This window comes from Ammospiza caudacuta, chromosome 21, assembly GCF_027887145.1.
Source record: "Ammospiza caudacuta isolate bAmmCau1 chromosome 21, bAmmCau1.pri, whole genome shotgun sequence".
NCBI lineage: Eukaryota > Metazoa > Chordata > Aves > Passeriformes > Passerellidae > Ammospiza > Ammospiza caudacuta.
In genome coordinates, this window is record NC_080613.1 from 1904164 (window position 1) to 1927050 (window position 22887).

Here is a 22887-nt window from a genome sequence, read left to right on the forward strand (position 1 = left end):
CTGTGTATCCAAAACTCTGAAACATCCTGAGCCAGGTCCCTTGGGGTTTTGCCAAACCAAGGAGCCCAGGAGCTTTCAAGAGCTGCACTTTGGAGCTGCTTCTGTGGGGCAGCTCCAGTGGGTCACTGGGCTCAGGACAATCACACCAGGCACAAAACCTGTCTGGGAATAGCTGGCAGCAACCATTGTGCCCTTCTATTTCAGGAAAAAGAGCTCACCAGGATGAGCAATAAACACACAGGGGAGAGGGGAAAACCATCTCCACAAATCTCTTTACATTACTGCTCCCTTTTAGAGTCCACCTTTGGGTGTGATGCAGAGCAAACTGGTTCATGAGTGTGTTTCAGCCCTGCTTTCCCTACTGTGATGTATGGCCTTGGAGCTGCCCATGGATGTCCTGCTGTGTCCTCCCTGCTCACCTTCACCTGAAACCTCTGGGGCTGAGCAGATCCTGGAAGGGAGAACCCCATTCCCCACAACATTGATGGCCAGCTCTGAGTCTGCAGGAACACCAACACCAACTGCCTCATTTGCACTGACAAACCTTGTGTGCTTTTAGTAACACATTTTCTACAAAACCAGCTGCCAAGCCAATAAATTTTAAAAAGCAGTTGGTAGATGATGTGTTTAGAGTAAAAAAAATATTATTATCTTTTGAATGTAGGGATTCATTGTGTAATTTTGCAGTAAAAGTTACTCATTCAAATATGAAACTCATGTTCCAGGCAGATGCTCTTGGTTTGAAAGACTTTCCCCACATTTCTGCAGCTTAAATTGGAACATTTGTATTCAGCAATAATTACAGCTGCAATCAAACAAAAATGCTCACTTTTGTGAAGGTGTGGGGAATACCAACTGGAATTCAGATGATACATCAGCCCTGCATTTCCCCTATCTACCTCCCTAGACAACACACTTCCCAGACATTGTGCAAATACTGAAGATGAAGTTCATTTACTCTCATCTCAGAATTTATGAAAACGATTATTTCAGTTTGATTCAGCTCCTACTTACAGCTTTGGAAAAAGGGAGAAAAATTACAATGGGAGGATAAATATAACACACATATGATATTTCCAGGAGTACCAGCCTGGCTTTCATGCTTTCTCCATCCTTCAGAACACACAGATCAGAGAGCTTTTTGATTAAGAAAGCTCAGAGAGAAATGAAAACCAAGGCAAGACTACTCCCTGCTCTTTTTCTCCACCTTTACTCCTTTTCTTTCCCTCCTCAGCTCGTACTTTGTGTCTGATTTTGGGCTGAGGTGCTGAGGAAGGTGATGCGAGGCAGCACAACTGACAATTCTCTTGAAACACTCACATTGAAAGACATAAAACCAAAAAGAATATCCTTCAGGAACTGGAGGCAAAAATTAAGTTCACTGCTGGTTTATCCCTCAAAATAATAAGACAGACATTGCAAGTGACAGATCCTATTTTTGGGTCTTAGCAGTCACTATTTCTTGCCTAATTATTAGCAATGGATTTACTATCTTTAAAGCAGAATTTTGTCACCCTGCAGGAAATTTCAATTCTATCAGGGCAGATTTAAGTGTCATTCACTTCTTCCTCAACTATTTCTGACCTGGTTGCTAATTATCAAGGAAGGCTTCACTCCTGGAGGGCCCGAGGGCAGGGCCAGCCCCTGTCCCTCAGTCCCAGCCAGCGCCACACCAGCAGGGACACTCCCTTGTTTGGAAGGAAATGAAGGTCTCCTCCTCCACCCCCTAACAACAGCAAAAACTTTTTTGTTCTTGTGTCTAAATGGCCTCTGTCCAGGAGCAACCTGTACCCATCACTCCTCACCTTTTCCATGGGATCCTTGGGAAATGCAAAGCAAATTTCTGTACTCAGCCAGGCTGTGCCATCATGGGAATGCCATGGAGGTGACCTGGCAAGAGGCAGGAATGAAGGGAGGGACAAGGACAGGGACAGGTTCCACTGCTCAGGGTGAATCCCATTCTGCAGAGCCATGTAGGGAACTGCACGGAGCCATTCAGGAAATAAAGACATGATTAGTTCTGGAGCTAATTTCCTTGGTGCTTTGAAAAATGTTGCAGGGAAGATATGATCCACTGTAATTATGGAGGAAGATAAAGACAAGAAAGTTTCTGGCAGAGTGCCAGGTCTGGGAACACCTGAACACCTGAGGAAAAGCAGCAGAGCTTTCCCACTCTCTCTGAAATTATCCTTGATGCCTGAGCCATGAATTTCACTGGGAAGAAGAGAGTGGGGAGGACAAACACAGCCTATTGCTTATCAGAGTGCAGCGCTGAGGAAAAGTGACAGCATGGAGGAGAAAGGGAATCTCGTTTCCATGGCAACTAAAGTTTGAAAAAAAGTATCTAGAAATCATTGTCATCTTCCCGAGTGTGCTCCACCCAGAGCCACGGATCCAGGATCTCCAGCCGCAGTCCTGGGCCCGGGCAGCCACCAGGGGAGCAGGGAGCAGACCCAGCTGCGCGGGGCTTGGAACAACAGTGGCACCACCTGGACAAACTGCCTCACACGAGGCTGCAATGTAGGGGAAAAGAAACCTCCAAACAACTTCCAAACAATCCAGTCAAAGGCCATGAGCTCCTCCATGTCTGTCAGAGCTCAGCCACTTCCACGGGTGACAACAAAGACAAGATCACTGCTGGTTTGGGGCATCTCTCCCATGGCTTCCTGTCACAGCACCCTCATTATTACCCAAGTCCACAGGTGCCATGTGAACCAACTGCAGTGAAAGAACAAGGAATTATAGCTCAAAATGAATTCTGGCAATTAAGGAGAAGTGTCTAGTCTAAACTAGAGAAAAAATCTGTCTCAGAAACAAAACTTGGGAGAAATGTATTGAAAACTGTTCAGGGTGACTGTGGCAATGACACACATTTCTATGAATTCCAGTGCAATGAATTCAGCATTTAAGCAAATACTGAATATCCCTGAGCTAAAGCAATACAAATCCCCAATGGAAGTTCAGAGATGAAGGTCCTGATGCAATGGGCACTCATCTTCCAGTCTCCAGGAGATTCAGATAATGCCTTCCACTCTAGCTTGTTTTCTGAAAGCACAATGGCAGTGCTACTGAAAGGGAGAATGGAATGTGTTTATTATCCTACCTTTCATATCTGCAGGACAATTCTTTATCTGTGACCCAGAAACAAATTAAAGGGACACTGTCATGTTGGATATTCTAATGGCCCTCTTTTCTCTGTGCTACCAGCAATGTGAGAGCTTTCAGTGCCCAGAGGTTTAAACAAATTGGAGCTTTTGTTTGTTTACCTTCTGCCTCTCATTCACTCCACAGAAATGAAACCAGTCAGGTCCATTTGCCTCCCTACAGCCTATCAATTAGTCCAGGCTGTTTGCACTTGGGCTTCCTGGGAAGAGACTGAAACAATATCAAATGTTTTCCTGTAGTTGCTTTGAAAAGAACATTTCTGTTCAAATCATCCTTAGGAGATGTCTCTAAAGAATGGAGATGGATCCAAGTATGTTGCTGAAAAATGCAGGGAGAATCTGAGATGGTTTCTCTGTCTTTGTGAGGGGAATTCAAACAAAAATACACCAGAGCACCCAAGTGTACACTGAATTGTTAAAATGCCAAACAAACATGTTTTAGAGAGTAAAGGGCAGTCACCTGGCTGGTTTAAACCACTTTCCCCATTTATAGTGATGCCTTGAGTTGGTTTTGTCTCTTATGAGATGACCAGCAGCAGAACTACACAGCCCCAGCTGCTTCACACAGATTTTGAATGATGTGGAAAGTGGTGTCATCCTCCCAGGCCTCAGTTTCCCATTTATTTTGAGGCATTATGGTAAATTGCAACCCCCCAGTGCCTGCAAGCCTGAATTCATTCACACTGGCAGAACACTTTAACAGCCCCAGATGAAAGGTGCTACAGAAGTGCCAAGTACTATCACTGTAATTATCATTCAATATACACTGATCAAAAGAATGAAATGTGAATTAGCATTTCCTATTAGCCCTACTTACTGCCTAAATGTTAAATATTCCTCCCATGGGCTCTCTCCATGAAAACACAGAGGAGCTGTTGGTGTTTCTCATCTGGCTACACCACTGCTTCCCCAGGAGTGGAGGAATGGAGGGATCTGAGGAGAGCCATGAAATCAGGAGAACAACACAGGTTTATCCCACAAAAACTTGCTCAGGCTTTCTGGGGAGTTTGGAGCTGCTTTCTCACTCCTTCCCTTCTCATCCCTGGCACAAGGAATCTGTCCCACTCCAAGGATTTGCTGCTGTTCCCCTGGGATCCTGAGCCCTGCTGGAGTCATGGGTTTCACACAGCCCACAGGGATCAGTGCAGCATCCTCAGAGGCTGAGAAAGTGTAAACATCTGGAGGAGCTGAACAAAACCAATGGAATTGTGCCAATCCGGACGCTCTGCAGAGCCAGGCAGCTTCCTGAAACATTTGTTTTCCCCTTTCCCACCCAGTATTTGACTTTATCTTCCCCAGAAACACAAATTTTCCTTGTTTATCCACTACCCAAGCTCCACACAGGAAGCAACAATGTGAGCTCCTGCCCTAGCCCAGAACACATTTCAGTGGTGTTGGGGCACAGGAATTGGGTGATTTGTGGCATTTCCCTCTCAGTGGAAGCTGCAGGGTAACCCAGGGCCCTGCCTGGGCCCTGTGAGGATCCTCACAAGGCTCCAGGTCATGTCCCATCCCCTGCTCAGTGCCCACAGCACAGCCAGCCCTGCCCTGGGTACCCTCTGCTGTCCCAGCCCCCCAATGTGACAGCAATCAAAAGCAGAACCCCACAAAAACTACTGCAGGATCACTCACAATTCTGTAGAGAAATGGCCTCAGTGTGGGAATTAAGCTGTTGATGAGCCCTGTGCTCTTCTTTTCTCTAAAACTGTCCTTCAGACAGCTGCAGGCTCTGACAGAGACCTCCCTGGAACATACTCAGTTCAAAAAGGGAAAAAATCCATACCCTGCCTTGCTGAGCCCCTTTCAGTGAAGCAGGTCATAGCACCATGTCTTTTATCCTGTCATTCTTGTCTCCTGCTCGATGCACATCATAAATCCTCAGTGGTTTGGGCTGCAGCTCTGTGCTGAAATCTGACAGTCCCTCCTATCTCTGACCATGCTGCCTTCCAGTACTCCCCAAGTGGAAATTCCAGGTTTACTTTAAAAAAAATAATTCAAGATACAAGGTCAGACTCAAAGAATTAAAAATATCTTTACAGTCAGTTCACTTTCCAACCCCTGTGCTAGGGAGCACTGAGTAGGGAAAAAGATTCCCTTTTTCAAAATGAAATTTATCCTTCATATCTTAACTAGAATTTATCTCATGTCTCATAAAGGACAGCAAAAATTAAAGATCAAAAATACTCACAGATTTACGTTAATAAGATGACTTAGAAAAATAAGGCAGAAGGCTTTAATTTAAATAACAAGCAATTAGAAATTTGACAACGTGAGGTGCTGGCAGAGATAGTAAGAAAATCAAGGCATTTCTGCCCTAGGAACAAGGACTTGGGAGTCCAGGAACCCATTTACTCATTTTCACATTACAGCATCAATTTGGAGAATATTTAATTCTCTTGAAACTGAGGAGGATTTCAGAGAGGTAATTAGGAATAGCTTAGCTAGTGGTTAACACCAGGATTGGGAATTAGAAATGAAGAAATTCAGCTCAGGATGTATTTTTGGGCTTTGGAGAATGATCAAATTGAAGTTAGCTAAGTTTTCCCTCCCTCAGTTTTCCCAGCTGGAAGATGAGGGTGGTAAGGACCGACCTGGGAATCCGTCCCCAGAGGATGCTCAGGGTGCAGGGTCTGGTGCTGGGTACCTGACAAACCCTCTGAGGGCCAGAGGAGCCCTCCCGATTCCTGCCAATCCTACCAGGGACTGCAAACAACTGCAAAATGACCTCATTTTGCTTCCAATCCCTGAAATGCTCACAACCCCAAAGCTTCCAAGCATGTCCTGTTGCAGAAGTGGTGACTGAGCTGACAAACGCATTCTCCAAGTAATTTCCATATTTCTTGCTGCCACTAGCACTGGTTACCCAAAGTCAGTTGCAGCTGACAGTTTAATGATAATGGCTTTATGTTTATATATCATCTGTGATAATGTTCCTATTCTCCTAAAATTCAATCCCTGCAAAAGGGACACTTTAATGTATGCAGCCACAGACCAAAATGACAGTAATTTTCCCTTTGAGCTGCAATGGTTTAGTAAACAATTACATTTCAATTAAAGAGGGGTGATCACGCTGAGGGAAGTGCCATTCCACTCTCCACATAATACAGGAACATAAATTCTCCAAAGAATCTCTCAAATCATTATAATATATATCACATGACTGCTTAAAAAAAAGGGAAGAAAATACAGTGTATTATGCACAGGCAAAAACTTGGGGAAAAAGATCCTTCAATATCTTGTCCACAGCAGCTTGAACTGGGCTCCCATTATTTAGGATTATGTTCAGTGAAGAGGAATGGCAGAAGGGCTCTTCTCTTTCATCTCTCCAGGAGTTTCCATTTACTGCCATTAGTATTTAATACTTCATTTATCAAGGATTAAAACCAGGATAGATGGAGGAATGCTGTAAGAGTAGCTTATGATGGATCACTGCAAATTCAGCTGTGTACTGAGCCCAACCAGGCAGGAAAACTGCAGGAAAACAAGTCCATGTTACAGGGAGAAGAAAAACTGTTTTGCTGTGGTTTTGGGGGATTTTTGAGGCCAATGTGGCTTCAACCAGAAGAAGCACTGAAGTGGTTTTGGTGCTCCTGGAAAGCAAATTATTAATGCTAGAATTGAGGATTAAAGGACTGCAGAAAGAAATCCTAAATTCTGTCTAGTAAAAGACAGAATACAGATGCCTCCTCAAGTTTTTTGGCAATTTGGGCTTTGCTGGCCTGGGATATTCTCCCAGCAAGTGAAGGAAATTGGGCCCTAACAGAAGGAGTCAATAGATGGCAGTGCTTGATGGGATGGGAGTGAGTCCTCCCAGCGAGCCTCAGCAAATCCTCCCCTGCAGCACTTCCCTGCAAGGGGGCACAGGGAGGGCTTTCACTGGCACTCAGCTGACCAGCGCAGCTTCTGGCCCCTGAGTTTGACAAAATACCCCACAAACTTCAGCTTTAACCCATCCCACACCTGGAGCTATTGGGATTCAATGCAGAGGGGCAAAATGCTTCTCTGCCTTCTCCTACAAGCAGGGCTTTAACCAGGGCCATGGGGAAGGGACACTTTGGTGTCCCCAGCCCTGCAGCATCAGCAGCTGCTGCCATGTGCCCACTGCAAGTGGGGACTGAAATCTGAACATGGCTCTGAGAGCAGGATCAGGACAAGGAGCTCAGCTCAGGTCCAGCCTCACTGGGGCTGGAGCCTCCAATTTCTCATTCTGCATCAGCCCATACAGAGCTCTGAGAGCATGGAAGTGAAGGGAGGGATTTACATGGAAAATAATTCCTGTACGGCATGAGATAACCAGGACTAGAGGAGATTTTTCCAAGTTTAAGAAGCTTCATTAAAAATTTCTTTCAGGAGAAGGGGTAAGGACAGGACTTGATTTTCAAGGTTTATATTCTATAATTCAAAAACTACAGGAGCTCTTGTTTTCAAAAACCACAATGCCAAATTATCTGTAACCTGCCTGACAGACTTCTGCATGGGAAGGGAAGTTCCCAAATTTCCACCCTAGTTTGCTCTAGTTTTGAAATGAAAGAAAGCATCTGGGAATGCAACACTGCCAAAATAGCTGAAACCAATGGCTCCTGAGCTTCACAGGCCCTTGGAGACTCAACAGCAGAAGGATGGAGATGTCAGGGAAGAACAATCAGCTGTAAAATATGAAAAGCTTACAATTTCCAAACCTACAACAGCAGGCTCAAAAGTAATAATCCCATTACCACTAAACTAAGGCACTAATTACTATTCCCAGTGGCTGGAGTGGACTGACTGCTAATGTTCCTCTGGTTAATGAAGGAAGGTGAGGGAGAATATATTTCTAAAGTCAGACATCTGCTGAAGGCTGGGCAGCAGCACCAACTGTACCTAATGAAGCCATTCATATTAATGCAGTGACACTCAGAGGGGGCGCAGGGGAGAAATGAGATGAGGCTGGATTTGAACTCAGAGAAGACAAATGTCATGTATTACCCCTGTGATGGCTGCCCTTATTTAATCCACACTGAGTAACAGAGCTGCTTAAAGCAAAGGACTGCATCCCACATCAGCTGTTCCACCACCAGCTGCTCAAAGCTGGAATAGCTTCTCTAAAAACCCAAAAAGCAGGATATATGCCATTGGAAAGGAATAAAGTGTTTTTTCTTTTCTTTGACTACAGGGACACTACGAGAAATATTCCCAAGTCCTCTGTCTTGTGAAGAATCCAGATTTTCCCATCATGTTTTGCTGTTTTCACCAACCAGCAGTAGTTGTTTAGAGTTCAAGGATACTCATTCACTGAGATCAATAGGTTCTGATGGCTGGAAGAACAATTTCTAGAACTAAAATAAACTACTTGTCCAAACTGCTAATCATGACTCATTCACCAATGCAAATGTTCCCAGGTGAACTGGGTGTGCTCAGATTATTCTTTTTCAGATTGCACCATTGTCTTTGCTTTGAAATTCTGGTTCTGCCTCCCTGAGTTTGGTAAGCAGCAGCTGAGTCTGTAAAGAAGGTGTGGCCTGCAGAGAAAACCTTCATGGAGCAAACCTGCTGCAAGATCATTTGTGTCTTGGAATAAAAATAAAAATATCTGTGTGTGCTGAGAGCCAGCCCAGACACTGATGCGAGCAGGGAGTGGGGAGGGGACTCTGTGCTCACTCCTCAAAGTGCTGACACAGGGCAGTGCCAGGCAGGGCTCAGCACTGACAGATCCCATTCCTGGGGTCCCTGCTCCTGACTGTCAATGACACAGCACTGCCCTTCCCATGAAGCACCAAGACCTCTGGCAGTCATGGTACAGAACAACCAGTGACACCTCTGAGCACAGGGATTGAAGCCATGGAAAAAATGGATGGCTGCTCCAGGCTCCTGCTGGGACAAGATCCCAGGCTCTGGGCAATCCCAGCTTGGCAGGTGTCCTGTGAGTAATGACAGGTTCCTCCAGAGGAGATTTTCTCTCTGTAGGAGTGTGAGCACACACTGTACAGCTGCAGACAGGTAAATGCACCTAGGAATACACTGCACCAGGACTCACCAAGGAAACCTCTCCAGGAAAGTTTCCCAGGTGAAGCTCCAGATCCACTCAAACCCTGCTGCTCTACCAGGACACATCTGCCAGCTGCTGGCTGCTACCAGTGCCTGACAGCAGCCATCCCCTGCAAACGGGTGAGCAGCCAGCCACACACAGCAGTGTCACACACAGCAGTGTCACACACAGCACTTCTCCCAGGGTGAGCAGGTTCCTTTCCCCCCAGCCACTCCTCAGGACCCCAGGTGCAGGGGCAGGCACTGACCGTGACGCGGAAGGGCGTGGTGGCCGCGGGCTCCATGCTGGGGTTCTTCCCCGCGATGCCGCTGGGCATGCTGCGCCTCTGCCCGCAGCGCTCCGGGGGCGACTCTGGGGACAGAGCACAGGGACAGTCACCAACCCAGCACAGGGACAGCCCAGCAGTGCCAGCAGCCCCTGCACTGTGTGCCGTCTCCCTCCCAGTGAGGCAGCGCGACCACCCCACCCCAGGCATTTCCCCTGCCCGGAGCAACATTCCACCAGCAGGACTTTCACCTTCAACAATTAGCATTTTTATACAACTGTAAGCTTCAGATAATGCCTGACAGGTTGGCATTATCATTATTTCCAGTCTGCAGATGAGTAAACAGAAACTGCATTGAGATGAGTGAGAATTATATGCAAAGTACAGACCCGTGCACTCGTGGATTTGATCCTCCTCAGGGAAACTGCTAATGGGGTTAGAGGCACAGGATGCTGAAGTTACCTCTCTAATTCCTCCAACAATTTGCTTTGGAACCAGGAAAAAAAATAACAAAATCCTGCTTTTGATAAAGTATAAAAAGAGGATAGGAATACTTACCTCCTTCCCTGCTGGCAAGGGAGGGGGCTGAAAAGGTAAAATTAACACCTATGCTCAACACTGAAGAGATTTAGAAAGATGCTAGGACAGGTCAGCTGCAGCATCGTAAGGTGGTGCTTCCTCAGTTCACAAACCCTCTCTGAAAACACCATGGAACTCAGAGAAACAGATTTATTCCCAAGCTGCCATTCAGTGATGCTCAGACCTTGAAACAAGCTTCCCTTCCCAAAACCATTCCAGAGTCCTCCTTAGGCAAGCATTTCCATGGCCATTGTCTCCTCAGCAAGGTTCTGCCCTTGCCAAAGCCTGACTGTAAGAAACAACTATCACCAGCAATTCCACCCCACCATTCCTGACATGTGTCTTAACCCACTCCATAAGAGCAGATTGAGATTCCAGCCATGGATGGGGTGAGGTGCTGGCTCGGTGACATCTTCCTTGGTTGCCACGTAACCTGTGTGAAACTCAGCCAGCCCAGAGCAGCAGCTCTGCCTTCCCAGCTTCCAGCCAGCCTTCAAATAGCTGGGGCACTTTGTCTGCAGAAAGCTGCACTTTGAATCTCAAACAGTAAAATCCTTTGGTGTCATCTCCTCTCAGAAGATTCAGGCTCCCACCCCATTCCTTTGAACCTTCTTTTGTTTTTGGACTGTCATAAAGAAACTACTTGATTCCAGCATTTTGACAGTGAGCTTGAGATGACAACTGAAGAAGCTGCTTTGCATTTTCTTAATGACCGGAAAAATGAACCTTGTTTAAAGCATTTCTGACACACCTGGCTAGAAAACAGGAACCATGGCATTATGTGAAAGGCAGCTACAAGAAATTACTTTCCCCATGTGCTCCCCAGCCCCAAAAAACTGTATGGGGGTAACAGTCCCCCAACTTAGCTTCTTATTTCATCATTGAAATACATCCCAAGCAGAACCAGCAAACACATCACTGTGACCCGAGACCAAACACAGAGCTGGCTTAGCACCTAAACCCTCCTATAATTATTAAACCTATGGTTCATGAAATGTTTGCAGTCAAATCTTCATTTTAGCTCTGTGTAAGCACTGTGGGTTTCACTGCAGGAGAGATGTTACAAAACCCTCTGTAAGAAACCAGAAATAACCAGAAGGAGGGGTGGGTGTGGGTGTTGGAGGGGATGGGGGGAGCTGTTTGTTTTAAAGGTTAATAAAAATAGCTTACAGGTAAATTAGTAACTCCAGGAATGTACAGCATTCACTTGGTGAGCAGTATGAATTTATAAAGGTTTAAGTGCCCTTTTTACTTCTTCAAGGCTGGAGGCACCATCTCAGGCTGGGTCACTCTGCCCAGGCCGGGCATCAGCCACGCTGCCATGGCAAGCCCAGAGCCATGGAAAAGGGCACTGTAAGCCAGTAATAAAAACTCTCCACAGTCACCAGAGGCTGAGAAAGAAATGTCTTCATTTGCAGCAGAAGATATTTGGGTTAGGCACTGGAAGCAGTCCCATCCTGCCATGGACAGTTACAGAGAGAGGGAGAGCTCTCCCTGCCAGGGAGGTTCAGGGACAATGGGCTGCCTTTCCTCCCCTCTCCTGGGGCACACAGATACCACACACCTCCTGAAATCCCTTCCAGCCTCATTTTCTGTCATTTCTGTCACATTTGCCCACTTGTGCATAAAATAAGCAAGCTTCAAGGAATCGGATTCAGTGTCTGATTTTGGCCTTTTCTTCCCAAGCTCTCCTGAACTTCCAACTCTGTCTGGACAGACATGGGGGCAATTCTGTGTCACCTCTCAATAGCACAGAGGGCCCAGGGCTCATCCACGTTATACAACACAGGAGAGAGAGAAGTAAACAACAGGGCCTCCTGCTTTTCCAAATATTTACAGAAGACTGCAATGTTTTTGGTCTCCCCCTGTGCAGAGTAAGATCTTCAAAGAGAAATTTCCTTGAAATTATCAAGTCCCTGAAAGCTCTCTCAGGTTATCCCCACACAGCTGGACCAACACGTGTTGGCTGTGGAGGGCACCAGGAGGTTTTTAAGTTGAACACATCCCACTGCCACGAGGACACACAGCACTGCAAACACTGCACAATAATTTAGGACCTCGGGCTTATGAGAATTCCTGAAACTCTTTCTGTACAGTAATAAACACATTTGGTTTGTTAACTTATTCAAGGCACTGGAACTGACAGAATAATTAATCCTCACTCCACTCTTCCATGCCTGATTTTCACGCTGTGGAATGGTTATGGAGCAGCACAGCAATCTCCCCAGGGCTCCAGGGCAGCAGCAGAACAGGCTGTGAGCAGCTCCTGGCACCCAAACTCTTGTTTAACCCACCCAACATCACTGACTCCTATGACTCCACTTCCCAGACACTGCTCCAAGCGGGTTGTTATGTGTAACAAACACACAAACAGCTGTTACTACTGTTTACTTTTCACTTAGCTAGTGAGGTGTTCTTCCATTTGCATTACCTGTTCCTGAGAATCCCAACTAGTCCAAGAGATCATCAGGATTACACTGTCATTATGGAGAATAAAATACTTTAACTCCTGTTTGTTCATCTCTCCTCATACTCCCCCCCTCGCACAATTCCAGGGATCAGCCAGTGGAAGAGACAGCGGGAACAAAAGCAAAGCGAGGCTGCTGGATGAAATAACAACAAGCAGGAACTTCCCAGCAAGTTGATCTCCTGATAAGAACCTGCTCCAGCTCCAGACAACAAAGGGAGGTCCGACCTGAGCGCTGGGAGAGAAGTCAGCAAGGAGAAATGTTCTCCCCGAACTCACCAGAATGAAGCCGTGCTGGTGAGCAGCGCTCATGCCATGGCACTCGGAAGGAGCCGGGAAGGAGAGAAGGAGAGGTGATGACTTCATCAGAGGCAGCGAGAGAGGGAGGAATGCCTGGAATGCCAGAGCAGGCAGCAGCACCGGGACACGCAGGAGCGCAGGTTCCTGCTCTGCTCCCGCCGCGGGATGGGCTATGGAAGGGAGACTTTGAGCACAACAAAACTTCACCAGCTCCTCTGCAGGTGATGCAGGAACTCCAAGTTCCCCAGAGCCCAGAGGCGGTGGGGAGGTGCCACGGGCAGCCCTGCAGGTCAGGCCGCTCCCGGGCCGGGCACGGGGCTGAGCTCCGCCCGGCCCCGCCCCAGCGGGCACTGCCCGGCCCTGCCCCAGCGGGCACTGCCCGGCCCCAGCGGGCACCGCCCGGCCCCAGCGGGCACTGCCCGGCCCCAGCGGGCACCGCCCGGCCCCAGCGGGCACCGCCCGGCCCGGCCCCAGCGGGCACCGCCCGGCCCCGCCGCTGCCCCAGCGCTGCCAGGGCGGAGCTCCTGTGAAACCGGAGCGAACAGGAATTACCGGTCTCCTGCTCCTACAATTACAGGCCGTGAATTAATTTTATTGCTTAATGAATTTAGGTGTTATTCCTCTAATTTCTGCATTATCTAATAAGTCCTTATTACAAACCCGAGAGAGGAGAGGAGGAGGAGCGGTGACAGTGATTTAACGTGGCTCACGGTAGCATTGACGAATTAAGAACAATCCCTGGAGAACAGGTATCTGTAGTGTCTGTGTGATTCCACATACTCAGGAGAGGCTGCAGAAAAATCTACATTTCAGACAGCTCTGGGTGGCCACAGGAGCCCAGGAGAAAAGATGGATCTTTAGTCTGAATCCAAATGGGGATTTAGAAGGGAATAGAGGCACTTTAAAAAGCGGAATAGACAGCGACAGAAAATAATAAACACTGAGCTGAGCCAACTTTCCTCTTCACAAGGCGTGAAGAACTTTGAGTGGGAAGCAGAGATGCCACAATGTCTGATTTCCAGTGACAAAGAGGCTGTGAGAGGTTATGAAAGCCCTTCCAGCTCCCATCAGCTGGCCCAGGATTGCACCAGGCACCAAAGGGCATCCTTTGGGGTTCAGGTACCTCCAGCATTTATTAAATGGATCACCCAGAGCCCTGCTGACCCTGTGAATTCCAGCTGATCCCTTACAGCAATGTCAGAACCACACAAAATTAATTAAAAACCAAACCTCTATTAGGCAATAAAATAGACTCTTAAATGAAAATGGTCATGAGGCAGAAGTTAAGGGCAGGTGCTGGTGCCCTCTGAACAAGCAGACTCCTCTGAAAGCAAAGCTAATGAACACAGAGAGGGCATTCTCCAGCCTAGGGGAAGCCATGCCACCCCTGCTTCTTATCTTAGAATAAAATTATTTCTTTTTGCATCTTAGAATCTCTGGCTTAAACATTCATAAGCTTCCATAAAGCCCAGCAATCCCCCTGGCTGTACCCACAACTCTTCCACATCAGAATCACTGATTTACTCCCCAGTCATTTCATGCTCCAAGCAGAAATAGTTTCACATTTTCTCATGCTCTCATGACCTTTCCAGACAATTAAGGACGCTGTTTACAGAACTACAGCTGGTAAAAACCCCTCTCCCTTATCTAACTGTTTACATACAGAACAAAAAAATAAATTGGGATGATTACTTGCCTTCTGGGCTACACTCTGGCACCAAACACTTCGAATTAAACAACTGAGTCTATACCTACAGCAATGACACCAAACTGAGCCAGCTTCTTACCAGTGCCTTTGTTTCCCTCTCAGGTGACTCCAGTGGTACAAAAGCACCACGTTCTGTGTGTTTCTGATGACTGTGCCCCTGCCTAAAAGCAGCAAAGCACACCTGAAGCACCACTTAGAGCCACACAATTCTCTGCAGCTCCAAGAACGGTGGCTGGGACAGTTGTGTGAACTGAAGAGCCTTGTTAGAAGTGGCTGGAATACAGAAAACAAATCCCAGAAAACATCAGAACACACTGATGGTTTCACATCAGTGAAAACTGGTCCCCTCAGCTAAAACCTGTTACCATCTTCTCTCAAAGTGGGACTAAGAACTCCTGAAAGAAGAGCTTTTTCTTTCTTAAATAATGATTTGGAGTGACACTGACCTCTGCCACGGCACACTGTGCACTTTAATGGCTCTCCCCTCATCTCTGTGGCAGATTCCTGGATATCATGGACTTAATATTCCTCATCGTGCTCTGAGCCAGTGCTATTAATGGCTCTTGAATCTAGGACTGAAAAAGCTCTGCTATTTTTCTGAGTACTTGATATGTATCTATTCCTCTATTTTCTCTATTACCCAGTAAGAGAACTCCTCTCCCTGCATCTGCCTCGGTGCTTTCTGATGTGCGCAAGCAGCAAAGGCTCCTCTCTTGCCTTTCTGGGGCTCTGGCTGCCGGCTGCCGGTGCCCCTCTCTCCGGGAAAGCTGAGCTGGGATTTCCGTGCCCCCAGCCCGGGGGGAGCCGCCGTGCCCGGCCCAGCAGCGGGATCGGGCTGTGTGTGCCAGCCGCGGCCCCGGTGCCTCACTAGGTGGAGCTGGAGGCCCTTGGCTGGCCCAGCTGCAGCGCGGGGAATCCTCCGGCTGTGCCGCGGCTGCGGGGCACTGATGGGCAGCGGAGCTCCGAGCGCCTTCCGAGCGCCTTCCGTGCGCCTTCCGAGCGCCTTCCGTGCGCCTTCCGTGCGCCTTCCGTGCGCCTTCCGTGCGCTTTCCCTGCGCTTTCCCTGCGCTTTCCGTGCGATTTCCGTGCGCCTTCCGTGCGCTTTCCGTGCGCCTTCCGTGCGCTTTCCGTGCGCCTTCCGTGCGCCTTCCGTGCGCTTTCCGTGCGCTTTCCGTGCTCTTTCCGTGCGCTTTCCGTGCGCCTTCCGTGCTCTTTCCGTGCGCTTTCAGTGCGCTTTCCCTGCGCTTTCCGTGCGCTTTCCGTGCGCTTTCCCTGCGCTTTCCCTGCGCTTTCCCTGCTCCTTCCCTGAGCTGTCCCTGCTCTTTCCCTGCTCCTTCCCTGCTCCTTCCCTGCTCCTTCCCTGCGCTTTCCCTGTGCTTTCCCTGCTCCTTCCCTGCGCTTTCCCTGCTCCTTCCCTGTGCCTTCCCTGTACTTTCCCTGCACTTTCCCTGCTCTGGAGCCATCCCAGCACAGCCAGGCACTCTGACAGAGACCAGGGCAAGTCCTGCCCTCCAGAAATCCAGGTGAACACATCCTGAGGAGACAGATTAAACCTACTTGTCAAAGGAAAGTCCCTCTCCAAGGGAAAAAGGGAAAGAAAAGAATAGCACTAATGGGAAAGGAAAGCTGAGGTAATTCTCATTGTGAGAGGTCTGAAAATTCAGCAGCTTCTGAGTGCTAAAAGCCTGGAGACCAGATCAGATCTGTGTGCATCCAGACCTGTGCCAGGGACAGAACTGAAGGCATCCAGAAAATGACCCTCCCTTTCTGAAGATAAACAGCAAATCATGCTGATTGAGCAGCCCACAGCACAAACTCTGTTTTACTGTCTGGTATTTTTTAACTAGATATGTGTATATATAGCTGGTATTTTTATTCTTTCATTATTAGTCTCTAAAATAAAATATGTATGATATTTATATTGCTCTGCTATGATATCCACAGAACAAATTCCTCCTCTGCTAACGGCATATCATTAGGAGCTTTTTCTCCAGGGCGAAATTGAAATCAAGCTCAGACTTAAAAAATACATCAGAAAAAGCTGAAATTCTATCCTGGTTGGGGGCCAGACTGTGGTGACTGCCAATACCCTGGTTAAAGTGGAAAGGATGATAAAGTGAAGTGGAACATCAGCTTCCTCCCATGTGATGATAAAGACAAGCAACACGGAGTGTGGAGAACAAGGAGTCAGCTCTGGGAAGATTTAAATTAGGCTCATCCATCATGCTGAACCTTCCTGCAAAGATTCTGCTCTGTCACCACGAGCTTTCCTGCAGCACTTTATCCACAGAGGCAATCTGAGGGCAAGGAGAAAGTTCCATGCTCTGCAGTTCCTGTCCCTGTCTCTGGAGGTGTCACCTGGACACAGCACCCAGGACAGGGTGGCTCTGTCCCCTGCCTGGCAGGGGCTCTCCCCAGGAGTGCCCTGGACAGCTGAGCTGAGCAGGCCTGAACAGCTCCCTTCACATGAGATACCCTCAGGAGAAATGGAAACTTCCCACAGCTCATTCCCAGGCCATTCTTCCAGCCCTGCACAGTGGCTGCTGGAACAGGTCTGTACTGGTAAAATGCAAATTAAATAAATAAATACTTAATTTATAAGCATGATTCATCAGAGGTTTCATCTTCTGCAGCAAAGAAACAGATGTTCTATTGATGGCACTTCATTAGAGAGATAAATGGGGTCACACACGTATCTCTGTTCACATCCATCTGCATAATAGACCAAACATTAAGGTTTGAATTTCACATGGTGCATGTGGCTGTCACAGCAGCCTCAGAGAGTCTCAATGCCCAGAGCCTGCTCACCCACCTCAGATTGTCTCAACAGCCAAGGAACTTTAACTCTGCTCACAAAAGCAGAAGGCTGGGATCTAACACTGGATATTTAGGAGACAGTTTCACTGGAAACACAGAAGAATACTGGATTTTAAATAATGGATGGCAGTGATTTTTTTGTGCCCACCAAAATACAATATCTGTCATGAGGAAGCAACTCAAAGCAGCAGTGACAGCAAAGTCTGGAACCCCTGTTGTTCCTCCAGTTCATGTCAGGGATTGGGGGCAGGGTTAGGGAGAGCTGAGAGGGATTTTCTGGTTTTCCAAACATTAATGCAGGAGGCCTCAGAGTTCCCCTGGCTAACAGAAACAAGTCTCCTGCACTTCACAGGCATTAATAGAAGACAATGCCTATAAAATGAGTGGTATCCTTTGCACAGATGTGCCTCTGCTGTGTGTGGATGTGAGTGTGTGCACAGCTGTGTCAGGCACAGCAGCTCTGCACACCTGGGCAATGCCCCCTGTGCCAAGGCACTGCTGAGATCCCATCTCTGCTCACTGCTGTTCCCCATCCATCTCTCCTCTGGCTGCTCAGACTCTCTCAGCAATTGTTTCACTATTAGAAATTGTGGAATGTAAATCCTAATTTATTGTGACTGATCCTTTTATTTCCTCTGGGGGTGGGTGGGTATTTCTGCTCCTCTCCCACAAACCTGCTCTGCAAACACTCGCAGGTGGCAGCTGCACACTCACTCTGCAGTTTTCAAGCAAACAACACCAGTGCCAAGGAGAGACAAGGAACATTAAAAACCAGTCGTGTTTTCACTTCCCAACCTATTTTTGAAACAGGAGGGAGCAGGAGAATGTTCTTACCTACACCAACACTGACATTTGCATTTTCCATCCTAAAAAATATGCCAGCTCTGTATTGGGATTTCTCCCTCCAGAACTGCCCTGCAGTCACCCGGAGGAGCAAATGGGCACTTGAACAGCAACACTGCAACCCTGCAGAGCAATTCAGCAATTTAGTGACCAACATTCACCCTCCTGGGAGGGTTCATGCACCCCACCCCACTCTCTGAAATTTCCTTTTGGTGTTCACCAGACTTTTAGCTGATCCTAGAAACAGAGTTATGTAAATGAACACCAAATGTTCTCACTTCAAACACACCAGCCCCATCAAAATATGTTCTTGTCTAAGGGTATAAAGGTAATAATTGGTAACCTTTGACTGCTAAAAATGTAAAGGGAAAAGATCTTTCATTTAAAACTTGCTCGTTTGGTTACCATGGACACTGCTTAATCATGAAGGATGACTATTACTTGTTCCTATAGAAACCAAGAAGCTCAAGAAGCATCCTGTAATTTAACTCCAGACGCCAAATTTTACATCAGTCCCCCTATTAGCACATTTGGGTACTTCAGAACAAGCCCAAGCTTGATCTCTGACTCTAAAAGAAATTCAGTGATGCAGAAATGCTGTAAGAAACCAAAAATATGAGCATGTAAGGTACAAAAGAAACTTGCACTTCACATAAATTGGTTTCTTCAAAAGGAAACATTAAGTGCTCAGCATCTGAGGGTTCCTCTTTCAGTGCAAATGTTAACGAAGCAAAACTTTGGTTGTCTTTATTGCTGTCAGTGTTCTCCAAGTCCATACAATTGCAGGGCATGTTTTTCATCCAACTGAATGCTTCAATGCTCAACTTAAGATGAACTTCTGGAGTAGTGTGAGAGCCTGGGATTCCTAATGAGCCTCTGGGAGCTGCTCGTGGTCCCAGCCTGGCTCTCCAAACCAGACCTACAATAAGAACATGCCCCTCATGCAAGGAAAAAACCAATGGGCAGCACAAACCTGCAAAATTCAGGCCATGTGTTGCTCTAACAAGTCTTGTAGAGTTTATGCTTATTAGTAAAACCACAACACTTGTCTGGCATTGCTCATCACCTCAAAGCTTTACCTTCAGCACCAAGAAACATTAGTCAGAATCTCTCTCCTGTGTAGGTCTGGGGGAAAAAAGCTTCCAGAAATTACCTGTGGCTGACATTGCTCCTTGACCCTCACCAGATCTAAATGGGGAATGGTTCACAGTTCTCAAAAAACCATCCATTTTTCCATTCTCTGATTCCCAAAGGGGCCTGAGGGAACTCAGAGTAAAAGCCTGACCCCGGGGCTGCACAAACCAGTGACAGGAGTCAGGAGTTCTGTCCACCTTCTTTCACAAGCATGTACACAAACACACAAACAATTTGTGTCTGACTCTAAAATACTCTCTGGAGTGTTGCAAAGGAAAGCAAACCACGCTCAGAAGTGTCTGAGCTGAAAAAAGCAAAACTGATAAAGCCCAAATGAGAATGTTCCCTGACCCAGCTCGTTCCCATCTCTATTGAGAGCAGAGTGAATTAAAGGATTAGAGAGTGCCTTCAGTGCAATAACTTAGGGGATTAGTGGCACACTAGAAGACCTTCAAGGGAAATACAGGTTTAAAAGCTTTAAAAGGCAGCTCTGTGTCTAAATTGTTTGGACTGCCACAGCTGTAAGGAGACAAACTTGCTCTAATACATGAGTGATCATGAAAAGTCTGCTGAAACCCCTCGAAGCATGTTTTTGGAAGCAATTCTAGTTTGGACTCAGACCAGGGTTTTTAACCTCTTTCTCATTTAGTACCCACAGCTTGTAGATAAAAACTCATTGTGCATTACTCGAGAGCAAATCTGCTCCTTCACTCCTTGCAGAGCAGTCAGCCCCTCTCAGGAACTCTGTCAGGGGAAAGGATGGGACTGCCAGGAGGAGAGGGCTGCAAACAGAGATAAAAGAAGAGATGGGCAAAAAGTGACAGTGCTCCTGAGAGAGTCCCACTGGGGTTTCCCAGGGGAACTTTTACAACTGGATTCATTTTTGATCTCGTAGGAATTTCTCAGAGAACACTCACTGAGTGTGGATGTTCCTGCATTGCTGGAGGAGGTGGGGCAGGTCAGGGTTTGCTGTAGGAGCAAAGGGAGTCAAGGCACTGCTGCCACCTCCTTCCTGCTGAAGGGTCAGTCCAATAAATTTGCCTGCAATAAATTCACTCTAAATTTTTGCTTATTAAAGGGATTCTGAGATTTAAGCATTGTTTAATATCAAAACAATTCCAGAATTCCTCCACACACCACTTCCCAAGTCATTAAATTTAGTCTCGATTTTTACTAGACAATGAAGCATTGAACAAACACAGCAAAGTCTCAGCTGGAGCACTGGTGGTGCTAAAAATAGCACAGCTGTCAGTGAATATTTCCTATAAACAGCACAGCTTTAAACATTTTGCATATCTTTTCTATGGGCATCTGTCAGCCATGCTGTTAAAATTTCAATGAAAGCCACAAAGGCTGCAAGACTTCTGTGGTGAAACAGAAAATGCCACAAAAGAGACTCGAAAAACAAAGTAATGATCATTAAAAAGTGCAAAGCAGGAAGGTCTCCTTTTCCTGGCATTTAAAAGACACCACCCTTGGAAAAAAAAAAAACAAACCCAAGCCTATTGCTAATATTTATTACTGGGCTCCTCACTTGCCTGCTCCCAGCCCTTAAAAGAAAAACAAAGTCCTGCAGAGGTGGAGAGGGAGAAATTCCAGCTGGCATTCCTTGTCCAACATCCCTTTTAGTTAATGTGCTGCAGAACAGATTTTCAGCTAGGAAAGATTAGTGGGAGGTGAGCGCAATATCAGTTGGCTTTAAATATAATAAAACCTCCTTAGTTGTTATGTCACTCTGGGACATGCTGGGACAATTTTCCAATCTCTGCTTCCTTTGTCCCAAGGGAGTGCCTGAACCTCCAAGGTATTGATTATTTGGGTATAAGCTGATCTCTCATTTATCACTTAAAAGGTTTTGATTTCATCAAAGAGAGACAAAGACTAAATTCCAGCTGTTTTCAACAGATGTGTATCTGAATAGCCTGTGCTGAGCAAAAAACCCAGCCTGACCTTGGCCTTGCAGCTCAGTGTTCAGTGCACTGAAATTCTGGGTTTTGCTGAAGATCAGTCAGTTTTCTCTTCACAGCTGCCATCAAAGGAAAGGAAGAAGAAAGTCTGTTTAATAAAAATCCTTTTCATAAAAGACCTTGAAAAGCATCTGTGATAAACAGAACACAGAGCAAGACATTTGTGTCTGAGGCTGACAGAGGCAGAAGGATCAGGAACACTAAACCTTCAAGATCAGGAACTCCAATGTTCTCAAATTCTCAGGGCTTTGATGCCAGCTGATTTCCTGCTGAGTTTTACACAAGAAAGCCCTGAAGCCAAAGCTGCAATTGGCTCAGAGATGGGACTGGGAATGCAGAACCGTGAGCGATTTCTGTCAGCAAAGGGAATTTCAGAACCCTTCCCACTGACCCCCATCCCTTCATGGTGTCCATGAATAAGGAGCAGCACGGAGGGATCCTGAAGAAAGCCACAGACCCAAGTGCAGCCACAAGCAGGTGCTGCTGTCACCGCAAATTCTCCTTCTCCCCTCTCTGCCTCCCAAGTACCTTCCACTGCATCACATGGGTCACCTGGGAGTAATTATAATTACTGCCATGATTCCTCCTGCAGTCCCACACACCTCTGAGCTGAATAGATGCTCCAGGGGTTCTGCAGGTAGATTTTTATCTAACTGATGTTTACCTGCAGCACGTCCTGACTCTCTGTGAGAGCAGAGCTGGGGGTTTCAGGCACTGTTCTCCTTCCAGCAGAGATTTGCAGTGCAGTGAAGCCTGTCTGCTTTACCCACTCCCAACAGGCACAGTTTAAACGTGCTGGAGGCAGGATCTCATCAGCCTCCTCAGAGCAGCCTTTCCCTCCTGCCTGGCTTTGCCCTCCCCAGCAGTGCCACTGGTCAGATATTGCAGCCTGGGCCCCAAAGGGACAGAGTGACAGACACACTGACATGTGATGGATGTGTTAGAGGCACCAGAGAGCTCCAGAACAGAGGGTGCCATCACATGAACCACTGAACAAGCTGCTGTCACTGCCAACAGCTCTGAGTCCTGGACATTTTTCTGCACACTGAAGCAGGCTGGCTCCAGCTGGAGTCCCAACACAAAGCTCTTCCTCCCTCCCTCAGATCCTTGCACACAAAATGCAAACTCTGCTCACTTTGCCCAGCTGGAAGCACCAGAGCAGCTCTTTCCTGAGGGAGTGGCTCTCTCTGTACCTCAGGAAGCAAAATCCATTTCCCAAACTGGGTCTCAGCCCTCCCAGAGCTGTGCAACCCCAGCCTGAGTTTTCCTGCTGCTCCTGGAGCCCCCAGACCTCCACAGTTCATCATTCTTCCAGTGGGAACAAAACTGTTAAGGGAAGTATTCCTGCTGCATTATTGCAGCACTTCCATCTCTGCCCAGACTGGACAAGCCCCCCCTGACCTGCTGTGTGACACCACCACTGCACAACAGAAACAGACCAAAAACAAAGAGAAAATTCTCATCCAGCTTTGCAAATCCCTTTCAGATGTACAGATAAGAGGAGCTCAGCCACTGCTGAGAGGCAGGGATCCCACAGACAACACAAAATTCTCCAGGAGAGATCAACAGCAACAAGATTTCAGCCGGTTCAAATCCAATTTCTTACAAACTTTCAGGC

At 47.1% G+C, this 22887-nt stretch overlaps 1 protein-coding gene across 3 annotated transcripts in view; it reads right to left on the minus strand.

Annotated features, from left to right (window-relative positions):
* Positions 1-22887, minus strand: part of DAB2IP (DAB2 interacting protein) — a 154732-nt gene that overhangs the window by 100190 nt on the left and 31655 nt on the right. For all 3 annotated transcript variants that reach the window (XM_058818140.1, XM_058818139.1, XM_058818138.1), the window contains exon 2: positions 9437-9540. In XM_058818140.1, the coding sequence (XP_058674123.1) occupies positions 9437-9540 (104 nt within the window). The remainder of the gene's footprint in view (positions 1-9436; positions 9541-22887) is intronic.